The sequence below is a fragment of the Silene latifolia genome, chromosome 4 (genome assembly GCF_048544455.1).
Source record: "Silene latifolia isolate original U9 population chromosome 4, ASM4854445v1, whole genome shotgun sequence".
Taxonomy (NCBI): Eukaryota; Viridiplantae; Streptophyta; class Magnoliopsida; order Caryophyllales; family Caryophyllaceae; genus Silene; species Silene latifolia.
In genome coordinates this window covers 18,830,327-18,856,963 of record NC_133529.1, presented here as the reverse complement: position 1 = coordinate 18,856,963, position 26,637 = coordinate 18,830,327, and the positions used below count along the sequence as shown (strand labels likewise).

Below are 26,637 nucleotides of genomic sequence, written 5' to 3'. Positions count from 1 at the left end.
GGCTAACCGTTTTGTTTGGCGTTAATCTCTTCACCTTTTTTGGACTTTTCCGTTCAAGTTAGCTACATTTTTTGTACTCGTGTATGTAATCATATTATAATAACGTTTATTATTTGATGGATCCATCATCCATGTAAAGTATTGTGGATTTTTTTTTATTCTTATAAAAAACTTCTTTTTCGTATTTCTTATGATAATGTTAGGAGCAAAAAATTTGATGCAATGCCTTGTAAATAAACTTTACATGGTTATTAATAACGCCAGTAATATAGCTCCAGCTAACTTATAAATATTTTATATATATATGATTGTTGCGTACTAAATACTTTTTGTTTTTCGATTTTGTTTTATACGCATTACGACAAACCAAATATGTGTCTCAAATCTGTAGAAGCCCCAGTGTCGTGGTTGATGCGTAGAGATTAAGATCTACTAATTCAATTATTAAAACTTGCGTATAATAACAAACTATGCATATAATTTTTTATTCGGTTTTTCTTTGCACCAAGGAATCATTTTTGTTTGTTTGTCATTTTTTCAATAACATTTTCTACCTACTATAAAGCAACAAATGCTCAAAAATCAAATCTATGCAAATGTTGTACTTATGTGGATATTATAGATAATTACATTCCTCCGACGACTTTGATCTATATAACGTCATGAAATCAGATATCTCTTACACGATGAACAACCTCAAAAATTACACCGAGACTTCCAAAATTTATTCAAATATATATGTAGAAAAGGATAAAAAAGTAACAACTTACCATATACATATAATTCATTTGAAAAAAAACCTTTGACAAACAATCGAAAAATAAACATTATTAATGTGCCTTTTTTTATTTATTTAAATAAACTAAACGGCGTTTGGTGATGGTAGCATGAAATTGTTTGAAAATGGAAGAATAGAATTAAGTTTCTAACATAACAGAAAAAACAAAACAAAGATCAACACAAAATCTAAGTAGTTGGACTGCCTTAATTAAAAGAGGATAAGACAAACAGCAAAATGGTCTCATTTAGATTTTCAGACATTACTCCACAGATTTTTTCATTCAAATTGCAATATCCTTAGGTGGACAATAACACTTACGGAGTACATAGTTACGTAATTAACTAGATCAAAATTTACTCGATCCGATAAGATTGACTCGGAACCTAAAAAACATGAATAATCTCGAAATGACCCACCTGAAATGACCCAATGATATAGTTAGGGCAAAATCCTAACCCAAAATGACCCGACTCAGAATAAGCTGAATCGAAGTAACCCCGCCTGAAATAAATCGACCTAAATTTAACCCAAATGACCCATTTGCTAGATCTTAAATCCATGAATATAAGGAATATGAGATTATGTTATCGTAAGATAGTAATCAGGGCCGTCTCGAAGATTTAGGGGCCCCTGTGCGGAGATAAAAAATGGGGCCCTGCATTTGTTCAAAGCGGAAATTTGTACGATAACATATTGTGAAACTAAACCTACTCCGTAAATTTTATTATTATAAAGTTGATTTAGGACCCAAATGAAATAGGAGCAATAAATTTAACCCACAAATATAAAGTTATTAGTTACTTAATTTTGTGAGCTAAATTGAAAGTCATCTCCCACTATTTTTAGGTCATTACTTAATAGAAATTATTTTAAATTGGGTTGAGCTTTTAAGAGGTAAATAAGAATATGGGAAAAAAAATACAGGAAGCAATTATACGGCCCAAGTGCCCAACTATTAAGTGCTAGCAATATAAAAAAAATGGAAAATAGATGAGCGGATGAAGAATCGAACCCGAGATGACGGAAACAAAAAGCCAATTACAAACCACTGAGCCATTACGCTTTTTACACTAAACATTGCGCTAGATTGATATATGTACTTAGTTGTGATTTTGGGCCAAAATTTTGGGGGCCCTGTGCAGCCGCACGGGCTGCACGGGCTGCACGGGCTCAAAGACGGGCCTGATAGTAATCTGTAATTCCGTGTACCTATCAAAAGATGACCCGACCCAAAAACTGACCAAAATAATCGAAACACAAAAACGACTCGACCCGATAGTGACCCACCCCGCCCGACCCATAACCCACTACCACCTGTATATATGAGTAAATTTATAGAAAATGTGTAATTAAAGTAAATGATATTAATATTAAATAATTATTAAAATAATTTAACTTTCAAAATTTTGAAATAAAGTGTGCTTATACTTGTTTAATAACATAGTTTTGTCTCATGATTAATTACTTAAATGATTACCGTATAAATATATTTATGCATGTGTAAATGTGTATCGACTTTTCAATCAAATATTTTGTGTAACATTGCAATATCTATAAATATTATTAAAAAGGCTAGACATTAAAAGCCACGTAAACATGGGCTAAATGCCACATCGGCAAAATAAATGTGACATGGCAACAATTAATTGTGACGTGGCGAAATATAGTCCACGTGGAAATACTAGTAAACATGAAAAAAAAATTTATCAATTCCACATTTAAAAGTTATTCTCATAATTAATGGTAAAAAAAATAAATGTAGATCATTATGAAAAACCATTAAAATTTCACAATTTACTTTTGAACTATCATGACAATAATCATTTTTTTTTTTATCATTTATATTATATTTTTTTCAGGTGTTGAATGGTTTTTAACCATTATTAGGTGATTGTTGATATCAAAATAGAGATCTTATAATATTTCTTTAATCTATCAATAAATAATATTTAAAGGCATGTTGATGACCTAATTGAAAAGAATTCTACATTTTCATTCATTTATTTAAAAGTGATACAAATAAGTACAAAAAATTTCAAAAATATTAGTTGCAAATACAAATTAAAAAAAAAACTAAATCTCTAATACTAAACTAATACAAACTTTTTGGTTTCCTCTCATAAATCTATACAATTTAATTAAAAGGCTACTTAACACATTTAATTTTAATTCACGTGTCATTTTTCTATTGGTTAATATTAATTAATCTACACAAATATAAATAAAGCCTACCTATAATACATTACTTAACCACATCACATACTCTAAATCTCTCTCCTAACTTATTAAACAAATTCTTCTGAAAAAAATAACAATTCAAAGCTTAAGCAAATTAATAATTACCCTTTTTTAATGGCATAAATGCCAGAGAAATCCAAAGGGGAAAGATGGAAATAATTTGCTATAAAATTTTGAATTGATTACATGTCTTTTGACATGACTTCTTGAATGTAAGAGTAACCACTATTATTTCTCAATTCCTATAAATTTCTGATTTTTCCCTCCATGATTTGTACTTCACATATGCATATTACAATCTTTGGAGTTGTCATTTCATAAAACCACTCTAGACACTTTTATTTTTGGTAAAATCTCACATCCTTCGCAACAAGTAATAAGTTTGTTTTATTGATCATTACATTTACATATTATACTTTGTAGTTAATTTAATAGACTCTACATTGCATATATAATGGGTGATTGTTTTTCTTTTTCTTGCAGATTAATGTTAAGGGTACTTTATCTCAAGATTAAGCTATTCAATCAATTTTATAAATTTGACAAATCATTTACGCTTATGTTATATCATATATATGTAAGTAATTGGGCATTTTTCTTTATAAGAGTATATACAAGTATATCATATACCATTGGCGTACGTCTTAGTTTATATAGAGTATATTTTAGTTTTTTGAATTTCTTATTAGTTTAGTACTTTGTATATATTTTTTCATACTTTTAAATATTAGTTTCAACACTTTTCAATTGTTGCACACTCCATTTGAAAACAAATGTAAGAATGTATAATTTATGTATAAACATCCCTTTCCTTCATTTTGTCTAACCAATCAAGGTCATTATTTTATGTATATTTTTCCGTTCTAAAAAGAAGTCAAAAGCGTATGCAATCCTATAATGTGTAGTTTACATATTGCTTTGTTAACTCGAAACACATAAATTGACAACAATAGATATTGTAGAGACTTTATCCTTTTTTTAATAAGTACAAAAACGGAAGTGAGCTTCATTTATATTTCTCATTACTTATAGATAGTGAATGTGTTTTGATTTATAGAGTGGCATGCCTTCACGCGGTTTGAATTCTCTCCATTTATTTCTGAGAGACAGTTCGAATTCGTTCGTCGCGATCTAATGGTTGTAATCTTTATAAAAGTTATGTTTATGGAAATAGAAAATATATTAAAATATTAGTGTATTAGAGAGAAAACACAAAGGAAAAAGTGAAGAGAATCCAAATTGGCTTTCACCTTGTAGATTTATTTACCAAATAACATGTCACTGTATGATATAATAAGTTAAGGGGTTGTGAATCTCACATAAGGTAAAACATTTTTTTGGTAATTATTGCTTAAAATTTTTTTAACAAAAAAAAATTATAATGTTGTAAAAAGGTTACACCAATGTATTTGGACGTCAATATTTCTTCATCATTTACCTAAAAAAATGTATGCAATGTATCTAGGAGTTTTTTATTGGAAGTTAATGTGGATTGTGGTCACATAATTTATTGTATTTATTTAGTAATTAATGAATTATGTTAAATTAGTGACTCTTAATATGTCTTGAGTAATACCAAAGTTGGCTGGTGTGAGTGGTAAGGGCTCTCATCTCTTAAACAAGTGGTCAGAAGTTCGATTCCTGACTCTTGCGAATGAAAAAGCCAAACTGCCCCAACTGTCGGTAGGGGATACTCCTGGTCAACACCAAAAAAAAAAATGTCTTGAGTAATACTGTTTTATAAATATATTTTAATTTTAATTAACAAACGAAAGATTAAACATTTGCATAATAATTATATTCCATATAGTAGGTACGAATTCTTCCTTTTTTTTCCTATTACTTTTACCACTAATTTTTTTCTATGTACGCATTTAGTAATTGATCGATTACAAAAGTAAATAGATAGGGAGAAGACATTGGAGTTTTATTCTAATATTCAACAAGCGTTTACATTGAATGAAAAAGTCATTCCGTAGATAGATCAATAATGTCATAAATTAGCGAAAAATTAAAATCAGGTATTTTATTTGTTCTTCAAATGTTTGATTATGGAGTAGGTGAATTATTTACATGATTAATGTGTAAGTGAACTGTTTATATTAACAAGAAGTTGAGATGATTGATATCAAAATTTCTAAACAATTAGATAATTGTCATTATTGTAAAACATATTTTCATGATGGTTAAATCTAAAAAAGATTTTGATACCGCAATTTCAATTTCCTATGAGTTTTAATGGTGTAGTAAATGATCAAATTATTAAAATGTAAAACTATCTTAGTTTTCATTGCGCCGTGAATTGATAGTGTTGTCAGATTGCACTTTAAATATACTTCACTCAAATTATGATAGTAATAAGGCTAGCTACTCAATTTTTCTCATCCTACCCAAACAAATAATCACGGTTTAGTTTTCAGTAATTAAGTTGTAATGTATCAATTTGAGAAAAGTGTGTATTTATTGATTAACGAAAAATGAAGCTATTTTACGTTGCACTCCGGTGAGCTTCTAAAGATGTTTCTGATAAAAGCAGCGGCTAAAATGACGTGTAGTAAAATATAAAGCATGAAGTTTAATAATTTACCAACTATTAATTAAAATACCGAATTTCACCTTAATATTTAAAGCGACCCGTGCTTTTTGTACGGGTACAAAAACTAGTTGAATATATATATATATTAAACAAAACATTTATTCTTATTAATATCATATGCTCCGTATTAAACGAGATAATTGTAATTTTTTTTTTAATTGTAAAATTTAAGGATAACAGTCTGTTTATAATTAAATTAAGGAAAATAAACATTTGTAGGAAAACATTAATTTGACTCTTTTTCACCTTAACCTAAGTAACCTAACCCAACCCAAAATCCGTATAATTTTGACCCTTTCAAACCCATATGATACAAACCCAAAATAGACATGCTTGTAAATTACCCGAATTCAAAGTGATCGAATCCGAAACCCAAAAACGAGAACGTAAAGAATTGACGAATACAAACCGTATATAATAATGGAAAAATCCATGATCCTCGTAAACTCTAAGCTACTATCTGCGTTTCACTCCTCCTCGCTTACTCATTTCATATAATGGAATAAGGTAAACTAGTTAGAAATTGCATTGACGGTCTTATTTGGGTACGTTAATTGCCTTATAATCAGTGGGGGAACAAGAATTTTTAGCGAGGGGCCGGAAATTCTAAGTGACGAATTATTAATGGAATAAGGTAAACTAGTTAAAAAAGCCGATAACTTTAACTAAAAGATTCAATTTTTCCATTTATCAGCGGGGTGACCGCTGCTGCTAGCCCCTCTTAGTTCCGCTACTGCTTAAATTCTTCTGTATATACAGTCCATTTGCCAATTGTTAATTGTTATGCATATTCTGTGTGTGAAGACTGTGAATTATCATAAAGTGCAATTTTAGTAAGTACCCAATATATGATTTTGATTAATCATGTGATTTTGTTGGGTCAATTGAAACCTGTGAGGATGGTGCATTGGTGCTGAATTTAGCTGTTTAGGTTAAAAGGAAGTTACTTGAGTGTAGAGATTGGTGTGGACTAGGTGCTTGTTTCTACTGAAATCGATTTTGGCGAATATTTTGGGTTTTTTCAAGAATGCTATGTGTGTGATGAGTTGGTGAGAATTCTAAGGGCTAAGGAGTAGTTTTGGTATCAGTATTGAGATGGTAACAAGCGGTCATTGACGTAATTAATGAGTTTTAATCAAATTTAGGAAATATTACAGCTAAGTTAACTAGGAGGTAATGGTGATAGTAGATAGAGAATGAGTTTTAATCGAATTTTGTTGCCTCAACTCTTTTCGGGATTTCCAGCCATGGGGAAGGACGCAAAGAAAAAGGAACCCGCTGGGAAAGGTAAGGGAAAACAGTCAGCTGGCGCCAGTGACGAAGGTGCATCAAAGGATAAGGGTGGAAAGGGTGACAAACTGGGCACTTGCTCATTTGTCAAAGGTATGTTAGTATCTTACTGCTCGATTTTTCTCCGTCTCTAATTCAGCTTTTGTTATGCTGATACTTTGGTTTACATGTCTGTTTCCAGCCAGGCATATATTAAGTGAGAAACAGGGGAAGATCAACGAGGTATACCAGAAATTGCGAGAAGGCTGGCTTGACAATGGGGATAAAGTTCCACCAGCTGAATTTGGAAAGGTATATCTGAAAACTGCTCGAAATTGTTTTCAGTTTCTTACTGATTTTTCTCATGGAGAGGTGATAAACCTTGTCTAGATGGCAACTGTGTCCTCGGATGTTTAGCTATCTGATGGTTTTAAATGCGACTGATGAGTTTCTCATCTGAGATGAGTTGACATATGATATCTAGTCGTAGGCGCTTGTGTAGTTTATTTCTCGCTTTCCTAATTTCTTTAGCTGAGAGACATTGCGGCATCAAACTGGTGGACTGATGCTGATACCTTCACTCTAGTGTTGTACGGAATATACTCTCCGGCCTCATGCCCTCATTAAGCCCAAGTGTTAAATCATCCTATTATACTTTTCAAATAGTATCTTAAAAGACGATCTCATGTTAATATAAAGCGAAACTAGGCCGTATGTTAATCATCCTACCGATATGCTCATTAACCAAAAAATTGAAGTGTAGTTACCTCATCTATTAGCAAGTATGAGTCTCATGTTAATATTATCATGAGACAGTTTGCTGATTATATTCGGCTTTGTCGATTCTATTTGTTCATTTTCTCCTTGCTGTCATAAATTCACCTAATAATGTGCTCTTAAATTAAAATTCAGTTGGCTGCTCAATACTCGGAGTGCTCTTCCGGCAAAAAGGGTGGAGACCTCGGATGGTTCCCTCGTGGAAAGATGGCAGGTCCATTTCAAGAAGTAGCTTTTAGCACTGCTGTAGGAGCCACCAGTGCACCATTCAAATCTACGTAAACTTCTCATCACTCGTTTTTTCAAGTCCTGTATTGAGACCAACCCATTTCATTATGTACTCTTTGAGACGGTCTTCCACGCAAAGTATTTCTTATTACTTATATGGACACTAGGCCTGTCTCACGTGGAAGACCGTCTCATCTCATATAAATTTTGCGTGTTTCTTTTCCTATCTTTATACTGTGGTGGGATTGCTAAGGTTTCTCTTGGTGACGCGTTTCCTGTTTTCTTGTTCCAGGCATGGGTATCATATAATACTGTGTGAAGGGCGAAGGGGTTAATGAAACAGCAACAGCACTTGCCATGTTAAATGTTTGATTATGTTATGATGCTGAATAACTGGGACTAGTCACAATGTACAATTTTCCGACAGTTGCCTTGTAGACCAATCAAGTTTTTACTGAATGTTTTCGCCTTGTGAACTTAAATGAATAGACAGCACGATATGGCTAACACGTCAGGAATACCTTCGATGACTCGACTGCCAATGGTCATATTTGCTGTCTGTATTACTGATCACAAAACCACTCTGTACATGAGAAAATCAGCAGTCATTCTTTCTCATAGCAATGCTACATAGTGCCCGAAGAGATCCCGGAAATGGCAGGGTGATGCGGAGTTGGATGTATGCAACCTAACTTCTGTTATCAACCTTTTCTGAATTGTAATGTAAAATAGAAAACATTCTTCCTCAAAAAATAAAAAAAAAAATAAATAGAAGACATTCAAGCGCAGACTGATGAAGAACGAAATTTAAGTATCGACAGGCTTAAGACCCGAACTCATGTCCTCACAGTAACATAAGGAATTAGCTCACTACTCATAACACTTTTTCGCTTTGCAATCATACAAGGGAGGTGCATGGAAACAAGGTTCCACAGACATAGCATGGCGACAAGGAGGATTAGGGACAGTCCCATTTTCGGGTTTATAAAGGATCCATGGTTTCAACCCGCCAAGCCCCTGGGCAACATACCCGAAATTAGACCCTGAACTTGTTAGTATGACATCAGTCAAGCTCAATAAGTACATTTCTGCCCACGCCTTCCTGTTGTGGGTTCGTTTCTCCGTCTGTTGAAACCTTGGTTGGTAAACAGACACTATTTCTCCATTTACTGCCGGTTTTTCCCAGTACATGTTCTTTATACTCTCATAGTAGCCCGAGTTCAGAGAAGTAATCAACAGTGCTTTCAGTTTCGGTGTTGCATTAGGAATCACCACCTCTTCTTGCTGATTTAATGGTGGTAAAAGGCTTTCTTCAATACCACATGCCATGATTTCATCTAAGACATGCTGAGCAGGACTCAGACCAGTATCAAGTTCTCCAATTTGAATCCCGACCTTTTCATCAGCCTTTGACAAGTATGCATCGTAGTAACGTAAAATAAGACCCCAGACTGAGTTTGTGGGATGAAAAAGGTAGCGGCCTAAGAAATGGAAGACGGTTTCCTTTTGCGGAAAGAGGCCGTGTAGCTGCTTTTCGAAGGAGGGGATGAGAAAGAGGGATGGAATGAAGTAGTTATCTGTCTTCATGATTAACCAGGGAACATTGCGAAGAAATCTCTGTTCACGGTCACAGAAAAACCGTTGATCATAATCATCATAATCATGGGCAAGATGTAGGTAAAGGGACGAGGGATATGAAGAATTTGAATTTGAAACGATATTACTTCTCAGCATATTTCCGTAGGACATCCCAGATCTCTGGTCAAAACTCCGTAATTTGTTGGGAAAAGGGAAATTGATAGGTAACAGCCATGAAGTATCAGGAAACGGCTCACAGAAGAGATCGTCCATATCAGATCCACGGTCAATTAAGAGAACCCGATCTGTAAGAATAGCGTAAAGAAATGCTGATGAAATGCTAAGTATCCTGTTCTCTAAAGCACTGAAAGATAACCACAACAAATAGTTACAGTCAGTCGCAGTGTCAAGAACTCGAGCAGAATCTATCAGCTCTAGTGTTCTGTTGTAGGATTCTGTGTTGGGACTGCAGCGTTGGTGTAACCGTTCATAAGCTCTTAACTTGGAGACGAGATATGAAGACGGTGTATAAGATGACACTTTGCGGTACAAGCTTGCCTGGTATCTACTCAAACATGTTCCTTTTTCGAAACCTTTGGCCGATAATAAACCACCAAGCAAGTCATAGTTATCAGATTGTGAAGACTCCGATGAATCAGTTGTGTATCCTGGTCAGAAAGCAAATAGAAAAGCTCACATATAAGCCGTACATAACAAAATAAACCCTATGTAAGAGTATGAGACCGTCTCTCAGAAAACTCACTGGCAAGCAAGATAGCGCAAGTATTTCTCAAAATAGAGCTGATCTTTTAAATGGACAGACCACAATACACAAAATTGGAACCATACAAACAGTCTCCTACAAACCCAACTTAACCTCAGTGCTACCTTAATGCCTCAAGGGGCCTCGCAAATTGTAGGGTAGGGGGTCGGATTATGCAACACTACCAACCATCAACTTTTCAAATCACCATCATTAAACATAAATTATACCCGACATTAACTGCAAATCCATCTTTGAAATTGAAATGTCCTTTAACAAAGTACTCCCTCCGACAATTGTTATCCTTTTGTTTTGGCACAAAGACCAAGGAAAGAGGAGGAAGTCAATTACTAAATGACATGTGGAACAAATTGAGTGTGAATGATCAAATTGCTCATTAAATTCATTCTTGAAATAGAAAAGACAACAATTGACTAAGACACCCTAAAATAGAAAATGACAACAAATGACTGGGACATAGGGAGTACATAACATAAAGCTTTACTTCCACCACTAATCAACAAACTATGTTGCCATTGTTTCACTACAACAACGACAATACCCCAGTGCCTCAAGGGCCCCGCAAATTGCGAGTGAAGAGTCCCAACACTTGTACAATCCTAATAATTTGCAAAAACAAAGAAAAAAAAGTACCTTGATGAAAATGAATTAGAGTAGAGAGTGAGAATGGCAAGAAAGTGTCTTGAAGAACAACAGAAAGAGAGAAGAGACCTGAAAAAGCCATCAAAAAAGCAACAGAAATACCCAATAAACTCATCCATTTTAACTCACATTTCCAAGTTGTTGCTGAGATTATGTTGTGATTATCAGCATTTGATTTCTTGCTCAATCTTTTCATATTGGTATTAAACCTTGTTTATGTATTTGGGAGATGAAGAATATTGGAGTATATGGTAATGGACTTGTGTATTTATGTGTATTTCAGTGTACTCGTGTTCAGTGTTCAGTGTTCAGTGTTCAGTTTTGGTAATGTTGAGCTGCGCATGTCATCTTACTGGTTTCTTGCAATTGTCCCATCTCTGGCTTACATATGTCATATTGTATGTACTGGCACGGGTAGTCGAGTACCATTACCAATGACTTTATCAATTGATGGGAGTTTGTTCTAACACAAAATCTCATTGAAGACGTTACGTATCCGTCACTTTGGAGTGATGGATACCATTTCATGGGGTGCCCCCACCTTATCCTCTATCCGTTTTGTGAGTGATATTACCCGTCACTTGCTCCGACCCGTCTTCAGCAAGATCAACTGTTGTTCTAATTTAATCAGAAGCTCAAATCGTATTACACCGATGTTATACACCAAAAAAAAAATGAATTACAACACAATCTCAACAACTGTCCCGAGCGTGGCCCCTTTAGGGTTGAGGCGAGTCAGGCTAGACCACTGCAAATTTTCTTTTAACAAAGTAACGGGTTTGACCAGTGTCAGGCTTAGGAGAGTGCATTGGCTTGATCTGAGGTCAAGGACGGGACTGAGCTGACCTGCCACGTTGGCCGCCTCCAAGTTAAGGGGTTTAGGTCCAATAGTCAGATAGAACCGTAGAATAGAACCACATCCGATCATATTCCAAAAAGTGATCTTTACTAAACAAATTTTAAAGATCTATTCAAAATTTCAAATAAATTGAATTCTAACAAATCAAATTAATATATACTCCGTATTAGAGTTGGTAAGTTTGACCCGATCCGAATCCGAACAAACCCGACAAGACCCGAAAATATTGCGACCCGAACTCGACTCCATGATGACCCGTAACCCGACACGATCGGATTATCAGCAACACAGACCCGACCCGATGCTGACCCGATTAAATTGATGACCCGACAATTATTAAGCTTAATTTTGATCAAAACGAAAGTGATTTTGTATTTAGATTGATATGTTTGACTTAGTAATGCAGTAATTAAACCAAATAATAGGTTAAAAACTAAATTTAATGGTAAAAAATTGTAGTAATGCGATTAAGTCACCGGACCCGACAATGACCCGACTCAAACCCGACCCAAAAAGGTATACTGACCCGATATAACCCGAATCCGATATGACCGAACGTGACCCGACCCAAACCCGATTCGACTGACCCGATTGCCACCTCTACACAAATACTCCGTATATAATACTCCGTATCATATACTCTCTTTGTCACAGTGAATAATTTACGGTGCTTTATTTATTGAGTAAGACGGAGAGACTCGAGAGAGTAGTCGGTATTCAAACTTGTGTTAACCTCAAGTCCTGAACAAAGGTGGGCCTTAAATTCAAGTTTCTTATCCCTCTCCCTCCTTTGATTTGGCTCTTATCAACAATAGAGGGCCAACCGTTCCCTTCTCATTTTTTGCAGATTAAATTTCCCTCTCATATCTCCTTTCCATCACTCAATCCTCCTCTCTTTTAACCTCAACAACTACCATTTCTGGGTTTCGTACAAAATAACACAAGAATAATTAATAAGAGGTGCAGAAATGACAGCAGCTTGTTTATGCCAATCATCTCTTCAATATTCTAAAATTAATGGGGTTTCTGGTGGTTTTAATCCCAAAAAGCTTCAATCTTCTAACCCCAATTCTATTACTTTCACAAGGTTTGATCTTTATGCTTAATTTCATCTGGGTTCTCTTCAATTTTGTTGATTTTATTAGTCATGATTATTATTGAAGATTATAATTTGTGTTTTTGATGATATTTTCATTGATTATGGTGATTATGATACATGGGGAGTTAAGTTTATTGTGGAAAGCTCATAAATTTTAGTAGTAAACAATGATTAGTGATTAATGATCATCTTAGGAAGTATGATGAAGTTGAAATGTAGCAGAAAGTTGTCACATTTGTGCTAAATGTTAAAAGAGTTGTTGCAAATTGCTTTGATGTATTGAATTTGGGGAGTAAAACTGCTTTCTTTAGTTGAGTCATGTTCTAAGGTGACAAATTCGAATAAGTTATAGTATGTCATTAATGATGTAGAGGTTAGTTAGTTTAGTAGATAAAGTCGTGAACGGTGATACTCATGTAGGTTTGAAATCTGTCCTTGTGGGCTTTCTTTACGCCCAAAAAATGTAGTGCTAGAAATAGCGATAAGGTGTAAGGATTTTCATGTAGTCCTACTGAACCTCATACCTTAACTATGATAGGAGAAGAGTTCAAACTGTGGTGAAGGCAACTTCTCGAGTTGACAAGTTCTCAAAATCCGACATCATAGTTTCTCCATCTATTCTGTCAGCCAACTTCGCAAAATTGGGTGAGCAGGTATATAACTCGTTCTTTTGGACCATTCAGCTAGCATTTAATTGTGTTAATGCGTCTATAAAAAGTATATTCTTTACCGTTCATGCCTCTAGGTGAAAGCAGTTGAGTTGGCTGGTTGTGATTGGATTCATGTTGATGTGATGGATGGCCGTTTTGTTCCTAATATAACCATTGGACCGTTGGTTGTTGATGCCTTGCGGCCTGTGACAGATCTCCCTCTAGATGTGCATTTGGTAATCTCAAATTTAGATACCTATGATCCATAGTACATTAATTAATAGTATATAATCCATTATGTAGACAAAAAGGAAATCTGAATATAATTTTAACTTGGAATTCGAAATGTATTAGATGATTGTAGAACCGGATCTACGAGTTCCTGACTTCATCAAGGCTGGAGCAGATATAGTGAGTGTACATTGTGAGCAGTCATCCACCATTCACTTACATAGGGCAGTAAACCAAGTAAGTATTCGACGAACCTTTTTGAATCCCATTGCTCATGCATCTTCGTATTTAGGATGGTTATCTAGCAATGTCTAGGGACACTTTGAGCAAAGCATGAAGTTACTATCTTTCATCATCGTCATTCTTATCATTACCTCATAGCTAAGAAGAGGCTCCATTCAAAGTAGGGTTGGAGGCATGTAAAATTTGTAGAGTTCCATTCATATGTGAAGGGAATAATTCTGAGTGATAGGAAAATGATGCACTTAGCCAACATGTTTCTGAGTCCAGCGTAACACACTGAATTGCCTATCATTCACCAACCACACTCAGACATGAGTAAATATACAACCTGTTTTTGTGTGATAAGGGAGTCACATTGTGGTTTGATGGTTACTAGTTTTGAACCCACGTAATAATTGCAATCCTTCAATGACTTTACCATTACCAGCTAAGTAACTGTCTTCTGCAATAAAAGATACTTCCTCTGTCCCGGTCATTTGTTGTCCTTTTCCATTTTTGGGTGTCTCAGTCATTTGTTGTCCTTTCTATTTTAAGAATGAACTTGATGAGTAATTTGATCATTCCCATTCAATTTGTTCCACTTGTCATTTAGTTATTGGCCTTTTCCTCTTTCCTTGGTCTTTGTGCCAAAACGAAAGGACAACAATTGACCGGGACGGAGGGAGTACAAATTGAATCAGTGCTACGTTCCTTGTGCCACATGTTGTTTACCCTATTAATTGAAGTTAATGAGATGTTCTTATGGTTTCATATCCTTTCATATGTGCAATCTCAAGCTTCATTTCTCTTGTTATCAACTTCTGCTTTTATCTAAACTAAGTCAATGTTCTCGAATCCAGATTAAGAGTTTGGGCGCTAAAGCTGGAGTCGTCTTGAACCCAGGAACTCCATTGAGTGCTATTGAGTATGTACTTGATGGTAAGTCAATACTCTTCAAATAATTGCTGCATAAGCTTTTCTTGACTTTTGTAGTAAATCTGATCATAGCATAATAATGGAGCATAGAAACTTTACAGTGGCTTCACCTGATTTCTTGATATTTTAGTTTTTTTCTTTTCAAATAAAAATTTGTCCTTTTTTTCTCTCGATTATCGTCTGTGTAACTCACACTGGTGGAGTTTCTTATGTCATCTAGATTGATGAGATTTGAATGTAAATTCTGAAGAAGAATAAGAAATATTTAGCTATCTCGGATTATTGTTCTAGTGTGAAAGTTATCTGATTTTTTTTTTTTTTTAATTTTTAAACTTTGAGACTGTGTTTCATACTAGTTACTCTTCTATTTGAATGCAATTCTCGTCGCAATTCTTATTTGAGGTCATCTTGAAACAACCTCTTTGTGTTGTTACTTCTTAGCCCAGGGGTAAGACTGCATAAATGCGACCTTCCTTACTATGCCATTTGCAGGAGCCCTTGAGGCACTCGTTAATGTTGGTATTGTTGTTGTACAGCGGTTGATCTAGTCTTGATAATGTCTGTAAACCCTGGGTTTGGTGGACAAAGCTTCATTGAGAGCCAGGTCAAGAAAATCTCTGATCTAAGGAGAATGTGCGCAGAGAAGGTATTAGTTGTTTTTATCATAAATTATCGTTGTTAATAAGTGATCTTGGATTCCCGTCACGCTTAATGGACATGAATCAAACTTCTTGTTATTAAGTGATCTTGAATAAATTGGACTTATTGGGCATCTGATTGGCAGGGGGTGAACCCATGGATTGAGGTGGACGGAGGAGTTACTCCCGCAAATGCATACAAGGTATTAACCAATTAGATTATGATGAATTATGTGAGACCTTTAAAAGGTCTTACATGGCAACTATATTTTGAACCCTTAGTGCCTTAAATGTCTACTTTGGGCTGTTCTATTCGAGTATGTTTCGGATTTGGGCTCGTCAATTTAGATTGGCTCAATAACTTGGATTTTTTTTTATATCAGGTCATTGAAGCTGGTGCCAATGCATTAGTTGCTGGGTCTGCTGTCTTTGGCGCGAAAGATTATGCTGAAGGCATGCACTTAACTATACACTTTCTAGTTTTCACTTCACTGAATACATAATCATTGCATTTTATTAATTGTTGAATGGTGTGTGCTATGCAGCTATAAGAGGGATCAAAACCAGCAAAAGGCCGGAACCAGTTGCAGTCTGAAGTCCCAACTCTTAAAATTTTGCCTGAATTCCATATATTCTTTCACATGTATGTTCCCTTTTTTACTTTATAGCACATCTTAAGAGCATCTAGAATGCGAAAGATATCTACGAGCCATAATTTATGGGACAAAGGCGTCCATGCTTCATTTGAGTTTCTTTACTTAAAAGTTGTCTAAATGACCCTTTCGAGATTCGACCTTTGAGTGTTAAGGTTTAGTGTATTGTAAGTGCCTTCTGCGCATGTAGACGTGTAGTAGCATTGAGTGTTTTTGTTCTTTATATTCACCACATTTTCTATATGTCGCAAGTGGTAAGAAATGACTGCTATAAATTAGCTTCTTTGAACCCATATTTTTTTCACCCTGCAGATGAATGCTGCATTGCTGCTGCCATCCAGCAAGGACATAATGAATAGAACGCTGTAACATATTTCAATGTATACTAGTCCTTCCTTTGTATTCGATGTCGTTGTAAATGATCTAGTTAACTCATGCCTGTCTAAGCCTGAATGTAATATGGTTTTTTATACTTGCATTTATATAAGTTATCTGTATTAGAAATCACCAGGAAATTTGTTTCGCAGTGTTTGTATCAAACGGAACCCCTGAAACTTACGAGTATTGAGTGCATTTAAATAAACTTAAGTACTCGATACTATATTGAAATGTTGATTGGGGATACCATGCATAAGTTACTTGCCCTGACGAATCAAGTCATTTCGAGTATGATTTTTGGTCAATTTGGATCGTGTTCCGATCTCGCTCGGGAGGAAGACAAAGAACACGGGACACCCCTACCGAAGTAGGAAGCTTCATTCACAAAGCCTTTGCGTGTAGGAGTAGGATGTATAGTACAAAAGAGGGTGAGAAAGTTGCTTGGTAATACCATGCGTGAGTTACTTGCCCTAATGGATTACTGCAAAAGTTGTGTGAAGGTCTAAAAAGATGTTAAACATGTTTGTGTGTGTTCTAATTCGACCTCAATGGTAAAAGACAATCCAAACGTTAAAACTTGTCAAATTTAGAAATGAGATTAATGTCACGAAAATAAAAATGTGTTATGCATTACGTACATGAAAATGAAGAGACGTGTGAGCAATTAGATCAAAGTATATTTATTCAACTTAATGAAAAATGCACCAGTGGCAAAGCTTATCTGAACGATTGAACACATGCTTAATCAACTTGATATTCTTACCCGACTCAAATTCAGACCAAATTCATTATCGGGAACCGAACCCAATAGAAGAATATACCAAAATGAAATCTTAAACCTACAAAAACCAAAATGAACAAATACACAAAATTGGATAACCTCATCAATTAAGCAACCTCCCTCCCTTCTTTTGGCCCCATATATATAACTACTTCTAACAACCTCAAAACTCAAACCAACTAACTCCGTAACCACCGCCAAACAAACAACCTCAAAACCCCTTCAAACAACCATCCAGCCAGCATCCAATTATGTCGGAACAACAACGGTCCGAAATCGCCTTTTTTGATCTCGAAACCACGATCCCTACTAAACCAGGACAAGGCTACGCTGTATTAGAATTCGGTGCTATCCTTGTATGTCCTAGAAAGTTAGTTGAGCTTGAGAGTTACTCTACTCTTCTTTGCCCTAATGATCTCTCTTTGATTTCCTCGCTTTCGGAGCGTTGTAACGGTATTTCACGCGCCGCTGTGTCCTCCGCCCCTCCTTTCGCTCATGTAGCTGATAAAATCTTTGACCTTCTCAACGGTATAACCCTTCTCCCTTTATCCTATTTTTCTTAGGGTAGTGTTTGGAAATGCGGAATTGGTTTTACTTTTGTGATTTCAATTGTATAAAGTAAGATTTTCTAATTCAAAAAACCTGTTTGGAGATTATGTGGAATTCAATTCCTAATTTCAGTTTCTCAATGGTGTTTGAGCAACCTATGGAATTGGAATTGGAATAGGTCGGAGCGGGTTTGGGAGCGGCCCCAGCTCCGGATATTTGAGAAGTCTACTATAGGGATTGAGTAGTGATGAAATTGCTAATTTGCTACTATGGGGTAGAATTCAAGTCCCAAATTTTAATTAAGCTGGAATTGGAAAGGAATTTGTTGATTGACATTTTATTTTTATTATTTTGATGAGAAAGTTTGGAACTTTATGTTTGTTTTTTGTTTGATTGTGGTAATTAATGAATGTAGGGAGAATATGGGCTGGGCATAATATATTGAGATTTGATTGTCCGAGGATCAGGGAAGCGTTTGCAGAGGTTAACCGGCCACCACCGGAGCCAAAAGGGATCATTGATTCGTTGGCTTTGTTGACTCAGAGGTTTGGTCGCCGTGCTGGTAATATGAAGGTCATTTTCTCCATTTTCTCCCTTTATTTTGCTTGATTTTGAACTTAATTGACTTGGATTGTAGATAGGTTTTTGATTTTGTTTGTTGTTTTGGATGTCGAGGATGTCAGCTAGATTATTTGACAACTCAGTATTGATTATATACTAGTTGTTTCAGTTGAAGAAAATGATTATCTTTTTTTTTTAATCGTGAATTTACTAGAAGAGCTGATTTGCCTTCATGCTTACTGTTGATTGTTTCGAGTTGAATGATAGATTCAAGCATGTTTTTGAAATATTATTAGCCTGATCTGCTAGTAGTTTTTTGAATTCGGTATGCATTTCGCAATGATTGACAATGGCTGGTTTACTTTTGATGCCACTTAGTTGAGTGGTGGAAACGAGGTTTTTAAATCATGTTCCTTTCTATGCATACCACATTTTGTTTCCTTTGCATAGAGTGGTTAATTGTGATTTTTACGATTACTATTTCCTTCTTAGCCATTTCTTTAATAACTGATTTGTGGAGAACCTATTCCTTTGCTTTGTTTAGGTACAGTTTGTCATGTGCTATTTCTTGTAGCTAATGCTTCGTATATTCTTGCTTATGCTTTTCAGATGGCGACCCTTGCCACGTACTTTGGTCTAGGTCAGCAGACACATAGGTAATTTGTGGCTTCCTTGACTTTACTGGCTTAGCCTGTGGTAGTCCCTTTTGGTTTGAAGATCGTATAAACAGTTACTAATGCCGCAATGGAATTAACAATGTCATTCATTGGCCTAAAAAGAAGCAATTTTGTCTTCTTATTTGATCACAGATGGATCTGCTATCTACCTTGTTTCTAGGTTTCAATTTTTGAAGTCATAGGCTTTTATGATCTAGACTAAATAGAAGAATAGTTGGATATTTCCATTTCCATAGGAGCCAAAGACTCACAAGTCTTTTGTTTTGTATTATGATACGAACTTACGGAGTACTCCCTCCGTCCCAATCATTTGTTTGCCTTTTATATTCTGTGTGGGGCGTGTTTTAATCAAAACTAAACAAATGATTATAACGGAGGGAGTATAATAATTAATAAAGCTAATCAGAGAACTGTGTTTTTGAGAATTCAGTTCAGGCTTTGTTTCTCAGCAAACTGTTTGTTGATGATTGCAGGAGCTTAGATGATGTACGCATGAATCTTGAAGTGCTCAAGTATTGCGCAACAGTGCTCTTCTTGGTAATATATCTTTTCTGGTTTTTATTGCATCAATTACAACACTTTCTGCCTTGAATATTGAAAAGTTTGTAGGATGTTCGAACATTTTTCTGAATTCTGATAGTGTAATTATTAATTAATAAATATCTTGAAAGCTATCCCAAACTCGCTTATCTGAGGGCTCTTGGGCGATAATTGGAATAGAATCCCCCTCCCTTCCCCTCAAAACAGATATCTCCTCTTAAAGATGCCATTTTTTTTCACTAAGTGCAGGAATCGAGTCTCCCTGATATTCTAACAAGCGACAGTTGGGTATCTCCAAGTACTTCTACGAGAACACGTAGTGCTGGGAGAGTTATGCCAGTGGAGATGAACTACACTCCTAGCTCCGTTCCCATCACTGAAAATAATGAAAATCAAACTTCAGGGCAGCGAATTTTGACTTCTGCTGAACCGTCTAGGCCTACCACAGAATCATTCAACCTGAGAGAGCTTTCCGAAGAGATAATGGCTGATGCTATACAAGAAGATAATGTCATGGAGGAAAGGCCCACTACCGAATCTTTGGATACATCTCCGCCGTTGATGATACCTCCTGAAAGCTCAAGAACTTCATCCGAGTTTTTGACTCCTGATGACGTGTCTATTTCTTCTATAACTGCATTTATTCCATTCTACCGTGGAAGCCGGAGAATTCAATTACTGCACAATGCTATTCAACTGAAGCTTGTGTGTTGTCATTTGAAAGTGCGTTTTGGAATCAGTACTAAATTTGTAGATCAGGCAGATCGCCCTAAGTTGAGTTTTGTGGTTGATGCTCCTCCCAGCTTTTGTCAAGTTCTGGATGTATGTGATAGTCATGCACAGAGATTGTTCATGGACTCTGGTAGCTCATCTGAATGGAGGCCTATGGTGAGCAGAAAGAATGGCTACTGGAACTTTCCTACTGTCCGTCTCCAGTAAGTAAAACTACTATGGAATCCTTTGTTTTTTTCTCTTTTGGTCTAAATTAGACCTGGCATATGGGACCTGCATGTCATTAGGGTTGGGTGCAGGTCGAGTCAGTTTGAGTTTGAGTTTTTCGGATTAAATGGGTACAAGCCGGACTGGGACCTGCATGTCATTAGCTAAGCTTAGCTAGCTAGCTAACAACTACGGAGTACTACCTTTGTAATTTTCTTCATTTATCGTGACGCTGTAAAATTTCTAGTTTGTGTTATTACCTATGCTTTAGATGTTAGCTTGCAATAACTTACAAAGTTTTAATCTTTATATTCTGCAGAATACCGACGGTTGTAACAGGAGATGTTGCAAGCTATGGTACTGAGATATTTCAGAAAGAGGCTTCTTCTGGGACTGAACAAAAACTTGTGTTCAGTAAGTTTGATCCTGCTGAACTCGAGAGGTTATTCATTTCTGGGAGTTCAGTCGATGCATTCATCTCCTTGGATCAGTATGATTATCAGCAGAATGCAGGCATTCGGCTAGTTGCAGAAAAATTGGTTATTCATTCTTCATGATTCTACAAGTCTGACTGATCATTAGCAGCAAATTTATTTATTGAAAGTCCTGTGAATAATTTGGATTGAATTAACTTGTAAGTTAGCATGGTATAATATTTTACTGAACTTTCTGTAGATTAACTCGAGACTGATAAAAGAGTCTTGGATGGTGTCGCTGTAACTCAATTCATTCCTGTTGATTAAATTACTTGTAGAATATTTGTTTTCATTTATGGATAACTTACAGATTTACGATACATGTTTATGCACATTTTCTTCATTATTGCTGCAAAATTGTTGTTACGCATTGAACTCAGTAGCTCAGTTTGGTTCTGAAAACTTAAATCAGACGACTGACCTCGATGAGCAAGGCACCCGCTACTGATTTAACCCATTTGCAATTTGGAAACCTGCAATTCTGCAAAGGGAGTATTTACTCCTTGAACAACGTCAATCAATTTGGGATATGTGATTTCTCGTATGACACCTACGAATTTACGAAAACAATTAAGTCATTCAATTTATTGTTGTTAAATGAGCCATTCCGTTTTTTAGGTTGGTATTTCAATTTTCAGTTTAAGAGACGCTAGGGAATAAGTATAATTCAAGCAATATCAACAAATTTTACAACCAAGACGTTAGGCCGAGGCATACAATAGTGGGGTGTGGGAATTTGAATTTCATTACACGTCTTTCTTAGCCAGTAGACAAAGACATTTTTGATAACTGAGAGTCTTGACACATACTCCGTATAAATCAGCGAATTTATCATAGTCTTACCGTTACCATCAAAACATAATTTGCACCATTAACGAACCAATAAATTAGACTTACGATGTTATATCTTTAATTAATTAGTTCAACAAATCCGTAATGTGATCTAATCCTTCTGAATACTCTATACCACCTAAGTTGACTCGTTAGGTACCCGACTCGATTGATTCAAATCTCAAAGTGATATCTCAATGGGACACAATTAAAGCAAAACTTGCATAGAAATAGAAATACAACAATTTGTCATCTTTCAAAACTACAGCTAATAATTCTTACCACAAGTACAATTGACAACGGTAAAAAACACAGGCACCGCACAGCTGTGTAGACACCTGTCTACAAATACAGGCAATTACAATTTACAAAACACAAACACAAAAAATCACTCCCTCTACCTCTGTTGTAAGCCATGTCGCACCTCACTCGCTTCCGGCCATTCCTCCGACACGCGACCCGCAAGTACTGTACCAGTCTACCACCATGGGCACCTCCTTCAATGAAACCCGCCCCCGATAAACCGTGGATGCCGAACGGCGCTATGAAGCGTGGTCCGAAATCTTTCATGGATTACTGGGAATCCGAGACTGGGGTTAACCTTTGGGTGCTTATGCCCGGTGTTCCCAAGGGTAATGTCACTGTCAATGTAACCGCCAATAAGATTTCATTCCACGGCATCGAGCTTCTTAATCTCCCCGGCTTCCCGGTTTCTAAAGATGAGGAGTTTAAAAGGGAGTATGATGGTTTCTTCTTTGCTAACCCTACTCGCTTTGATGCTGCTAAAATCAAGGCTGAAATCGTTGATGGCATTTTCTGGCTCCACGTTCCTAAGCTTAGTCACTAGTCCTTTTTAGTTACGGATTTAACGATAGGTCTTTCTTAAGACGGATAATTTGTCATGTTTTAATATGGGTATGCTAGGTTAACGAATATGATGGATTTGTAATCAAAAGTGTAATTCAGTAATTATGGAACCCTGAATTTCACCAGTCTTTTGTTTTTTTTTCTTTGGTTAATTAAGACGGATATACCCGTCTTTTTGTTGACTGCCACTTATTTTACATCTTCTTGTGTTGTAACGTATAACCCAGAATTGTGGAATCTTAATTGATTGATCACTAAAGGGGACAATTAGTTTTAGATGAAAGGGGAAAAAAAAGTCGGAAATTCGATGTTATTGGAAGCCCTGTGAATAAATTACTTGCAGAATACGGAGTATTTGTTTAAATTACTTGCAGAATACGGAGTATTTGTTTTCATTTATGGATAAATTACAGGTTTACAGAGTTACAGTACATGTTTTTGCACATTTTCTTCACTATTACTGCAGACATTGTTGTTATGCATTGAACCCATTAGCTGAACCTCGATGACAAAGACACCCGCTACTGATTTAACCCATTAGCTAGTATAGGATTTCCTCGGGGGCAGCTCCTTGTCGAGGAGAGCTTCGAAAAACTGTACTAATTAGGCTGGTAACTCTGGAATGAATCAATTGAGTTCTGTGATTTCACTTCCTGGTTTCTCATTATATTATACAGTCACAGTACGAGCTAGAGAGACTAGTTTTCGTGAATGTCCACCTGATACAAACCCGAGGCACCACTTTCATAAGTCAAAGACGATTTCATCCTAAAATCGACTGATAATAGGTAAAGCAACTCTTTCTGTTACAACCAGGCCTCGCCTTCGCACCTATTGGAGGGAGTCGAAATTTATATGCAGATGGCAGACCATCTGCCAGTAATGTTCCCTCCACAAAGAATTTGACAATACAAATCCGATCCAACGTGCAGGGTTGTTATAACATTCGCTGCATGATTGCTGCTGTTCCTTTCCAATATTCCACTACTTGACCACAACCTAGATTTCTTGCAAGTATAATATTAATTTATCAAGCAAACTACTATATTTCCTAACTAACATTATATTAAACATTATTTACGCGGTTGAAGCCGGCTAAGAAACACTCTTACAACGTGTGAACAAATGTATGCAGGTTCAATGTTCATTTGATTTACAGCTCAAAATCTTCTCATTTCATGTAATTTTTGTTTCTGTATATTTAGTGTTGACAAATTAAAGCACACAATTGAAGCTCTTACATTACTTCTTTCTTGCTCTTTTGTTTATCTTCTGTCTAAAAAAATCGAGTCTTTCTACTTTCAACATTCTTCAAACTCCCATTTGATTATATTTCATCATTTGATATATTTTCGAGTCTGTTGAGATTAGGCTGGGGTAAAGTTGTATACATCTGACCTTCTTATTAGAGGTCGGAAAAGGTGGTTGTTATAAATGGGTCGTGATGACACGGACAATGGGAAACCAGCGAGTCCTAAACGGTCTCCTAGACTACAACAGATGCAGAAGACATTCAACAACATTAAGATCACCCTTATTTGTGGGCTTATAACGATTTTGGTGCTAAGGGGTACAATTGGGTTTGGAGACCTCACCAGCTCATCGGTTGAGGCCGAGAGTCAGGCTCTAATCGAGGAGACCAATCGGATCCTTGCAGAGATACGGTCTGACAAGGATCCAGGTGACCCATTGGACGAGAATGAGTCAACATCAAACTCCAACGTGACGTACACGTTGGGGCCAAGAATTGACGACTGGGATAGCCAACGTCAAAATTGGCTCAAGCAAAACCCGGGCTTTCCTAATGTTGTAAATGGGAAAGACCGGGTTTTGCTGGTCACAGGGTCAACACCCAACCCGTGTGACAACCCGTCCGGGGATCACTATCTTTTGAAGGGGTTGAAGAATAAGATTGATTATTGTAGGTTGCATGGGATGGAGATAGTGTACAATATGGCTCATCTAGATAAAGAGATGGCTGGTTATTGGGCCAAGTTACCATTAATTAGAAAACTAATGCTTTCGCACCCGGAAATCGAGTGGATCTGGTGGTTAGATAGTGATGCATTGTTCACTGACATGGTATTTGAGATCCCATTTGCCAAGTACAAAGATTCTAATCTCGTGATCCATGGCTATCCGGATTTGCTATTTGAGCAAAACTCGTGGATCGCCCTCAATACCGGAAGTTTTCTCTTCCGGAATTGTCAATGGTCTTTGGACTTACTTGACGCGTGGGCACCCATGGGCCCTAAGGGTCAAGTAAGGGAAGAGGCCGGTAAGATCCTTACCGCGAATTTAAAGGGTAGACCCGCTTTTGAGGCCGATGATCAATCTGCATTGATATACTTGTTACTTTCCCAAAAGAACAAGTGGATTAGTAAGGTGTTCATTGAAAACTCGTACTACTTACACGGGTTTTGGTTGGGTCTAGTCGATAAATACGAGGAAATGGCCGAGAAATACCATCCCGGGTTAGGCGATGAGAGGTGGCCATTTGTGACACATTTTGTAGGGTGCAAGCCTTGTGGTAGTTATGGGGATTACCCTGTTGAAAAGTGTTTGAAGAGCATGGAAAGAGCCTTTAATTTTGCTGATAATCAAGTACTTAAGCTATATGGGTTTAGGCATAGGGGTTTATTAAGCCCTAATATTAGAAGTATTCGGAATGAAACTGATGATCCTTTGAAGTTTGTGGATCAACTTGATATTCGTCACCATGTTGTTGTTGGATCATCAAAGAGCTAGATGTATGTGGAATTCTGATTATCTAGTTAAGAATTCTTCTTTTGATCAACAATTGTTTTACTTTGCACCCAAAAAAAAAATCAACAATTGTTTTACTTTTTAATTCGAATTTTTTATTCGATAATTTGATTGTAATTTTTATACCGGATCATCATAAGTTGATGAGATATACTCCTTAGTTGAATTGAATAGTTATATTTTTCGCTTGTATAAGTTTTATTACTATAATGTAATTAGGAATTGTTAAAATTCGTTCAAGTAAGTTCATTCACTTTTTGCTTTAATACTCGTACTTTATTCATAGTTCGCGACTTCATGCTATTAAATATCATCCCGGCTAAGTCGATGCAAATAAATAATTTCATAGCACAATCCTATGTTACAGGACTGTGCCATTGCATGGTATGGGACATGAGTCCCACATCGATCAAATGGGGGGTTGATGTGGGATTTATATAGGACAAGGGCTCTACCACCCTTTGAGCTAGCTTTTGGGGTGGGTTCTCCTTTGTCCTATATCAGTGGTATCAGAGCCGACCTCGGACCCAACGAGGACGTTGGTCCTGAAGAAGGGACGAATGTTACAGGACTGTGTCATTGCATGGTATGGGACATGAGTCCCACATCGATCAAATGAGGGGTTGATGTGGGATTTATATAGGACAAGGGCTCTACCACCCTTTGAGCTAGCTTTTGGGGTAGGTTCTCCTTTGTCCTATATCAGTAATGTTACAGGACTGTGCCATTGTGTCACGGTCCGGGACTTTGAGCCGGAACGTGGCGCGCACCCTTGTCTAACATACTACAAGAATGCACACTACAAAGGTTCCATAGCGACGGAAAACTCCGTCGCAAATATGTCAATCCCGTCGCAAATACAGAACTTGCGACGGAATTGCGACGGATTTATTCCGTCGCTTTATTTCGTCGCAAAATTTAGTTTTGCGACGGAAATTCCGTTGCACAGGAAAATCTGCGACGGATCAAAGCGTCGCAGTAACCCGTCGCAAAAGATGGAATTGCGACGGAATTTCCGTCGCAGTTCACTGTTCATGGGAGGCCACGTAGGCACATTGGTCAACCATAAAGTCAATATTTGCGACCGAAAT

General features: G+C 36.5%; 6 protein-coding genes across 6 annotated transcripts; 5 read left to right on the top strand and 1 right to left on the bottom strand.

The window, feature by feature from the left end:
* The first annotated feature begins 6,814 nt into the window (after positions 1 to 6,814).
* On the top strand, positions 6,815 to 8,409 carry LOC141653166 (uncharacterized). Its single transcript, XM_074460843.1, has 4 exons — positions 6,815 to 6,998; positions 7,087 to 7,196; positions 7,797 to 7,939; positions 8,182 to 8,409. The coding sequence occupies exons 1-4, from the start codon at positions 6,863 to 6,865 to the stop codon at positions 8,222 to 8,224; spliced, it is 432 nt and encodes a 143-aa protein (XP_074316944.1). The 5' UTR covers positions 6,815 to 6,862; the 3' UTR covers positions 8,225 to 8,409.
* Positions 8,410 to 8,569: 160 nt separating this feature from the next.
* Positions 8,570 to 11,285, bottom strand: LOC141653165 (galactoside 2-alpha-L-fucosyltransferase-like). The gene is made up of 2 exons (XM_074460842.1): positions 10,885 to 11,285; positions 8,570 to 10,135 (listed from the first exon to the last, which is right to left on the bottom strand). Exons 1-2 carry the CDS (start codon positions 11,087 to 11,089, stop codon positions 8,760 to 8,762), a joined length of 1,581 nt encoding a protein of 526 aa, XP_074316943.1. The 5' UTR covers positions 11,090 to 11,285; the 3' UTR covers positions 8,570 to 8,759.
* Positions 11,286 to 12,505: 1,220 nt separating this feature from the next.
* LOC141653164 (ribulose-phosphate 3-epimerase, chloroplastic) lies at positions 12,506 to 16,688 on the top strand. The gene is made up of 10 exons (XM_074460840.1): positions 12,506 to 12,839; positions 13,390 to 13,504; positions 13,597 to 13,737; positions 13,856 to 13,969; positions 14,815 to 14,893; positions 15,427 to 15,536; positions 15,675 to 15,731; positions 15,912 to 15,981; positions 16,074 to 16,171; positions 16,494 to 16,688. Exons 1-9 carry the CDS (start codon positions 12,721 to 12,723, stop codon positions 16,121 to 16,123), a joined length of 855 nt encoding a protein of 284 aa, XP_074316941.1. The 5' UTR covers positions 12,506 to 12,720; the 3' UTR covers positions 16,124 to 16,171; positions 16,494 to 16,688.
* An 818-nt stretch (positions 16,689 to 17,506) lies between these two features.
* LOC141653163 (protein NEN1-like) lies at positions 17,507 to 21,402 on the top strand. The gene is made up of 6 exons (XM_074460839.1): positions 17,507 to 17,868; positions 18,305 to 18,462; positions 19,060 to 19,106; positions 19,601 to 19,664; positions 19,917 to 20,602; positions 20,926 to 21,402. The coding sequence occupies exons 1-6, from the start codon at positions 17,592 to 17,594 to the stop codon at positions 21,161 to 21,163; spliced, it is 1,470 nt and encodes a 489-aa protein (XP_074316940.1). The 5' UTR covers positions 17,507 to 17,591; the 3' UTR covers positions 21,164 to 21,402.
* Positions 21,403 to 22,328: 926 nt separating this feature from the next.
* Positions 22,329 to 22,760, top strand: LOC141651186 (14.7 kDa heat shock protein-like). Its single transcript, XM_074458907.1, has one exon. The coding sequence runs from the start codon at positions 22,329 to 22,331 to the stop codon at positions 22,758 to 22,760; it is 432 nt and encodes a 143-aa protein (XP_074315008.1).
* Positions 22,761 to 24,214: 1,454 nt separating this feature from the next.
* Positions 24,215 to 25,584, top strand: LOC141652129 (putative xyloglucan 6-xylosyltransferase 5). The gene has a single exon (XM_074459761.1). The coding sequence runs from the start codon at positions 24,215 to 24,217 to the stop codon at positions 25,526 to 25,528; it is 1,314 nt and encodes a 437-aa protein (XP_074315862.1). The 3' UTR covers positions 25,529 to 25,584.
* Positions 25,585 to 26,637: the final 1,053 nt, after the last annotated feature.

Coding starts and splice junctions, on each gene's coding strand:
- LOC141652129 (XM_074459761.1), top strand. CDS start 24,215: ATGGGTCGTGATGACACGGACAATGGGAAACCAGCGAGTCCTAAACGG.
- LOC141653164 (XM_074460840.1), top strand. CDS start 12,721: ATGACAGCAGCTTGTTTATGCCAATCATCTCTTCAATATTCTAAAATT. Junction 13,738..13,855: donor TCCCTCTAGATGTGCATTTG/GTAATCTCAAAT, acceptor GAAATGTATTAG/ATGATTGTAGAACCGGATCT. Junction 15,537..15,674: donor GGAGAATGTGCGCAGAGAAG/GTATTAGTTGTT, acceptor TCTGATTGGCAG/GGGGTGAACCCATGGATTGA.
- LOC141653163 (XM_074460839.1), top strand. CDS start 17,592: ATGTCGGAACAACAACGGTCCGAAATCGCCTTTTTTGATCTCGAAACC. Junction 18,463..19,059: donor GCCGTGCTGGTAATATGAAG/GTCATTTTCTCC, acceptor TATGCTTTTCAG/ATGGCGACCCTTGCCACGTA. Junction 19,665..19,916: donor GCGCAACAGTGCTCTTCTTG/GTAATATATCTT, acceptor CACTAAGTGCAG/GAATCGAGTCTCCCTGATAT.
- LOC141653166 (XM_074460843.1), top strand. CDS start 6,863: ATGGGGAAGGACGCAAAGAAAAAGGAACCCGCTGGGAAAGGTAAGGGA. Junction 6,999..7,086: donor CACTTGCTCATTTGTCAAAG/GTATGTTAGTAT, acceptor GTCTGTTTCCAG/CCAGGCATATATTAAGTGAG. Junction 7,197..7,796: donor CACCAGCTGAATTTGGAAAG/GTATATCTGAAA, acceptor ATTAAAATTCAG/TTGGCTGCTCAATACTCGGA.
- LOC141653165 (XM_074460842.1), bottom strand. CDS start 11,089: ATGAAAAGATTGAGCAAGAAATCAAATGCTGATAATCACAACATAATC. Junction 10,136..10,884: donor TCTAATTCATTTTCATCAAG/GTACTTTTTTTT, acceptor CTTTCTGACCAG/GATACACAACTGATTCATCG.
- LOC141651186 (XM_074458907.1), top strand. CDS start 22,329: ATGTCGCACCTCACTCGCTTCCGGCCATTCCTCCGACACGCGACCCGC.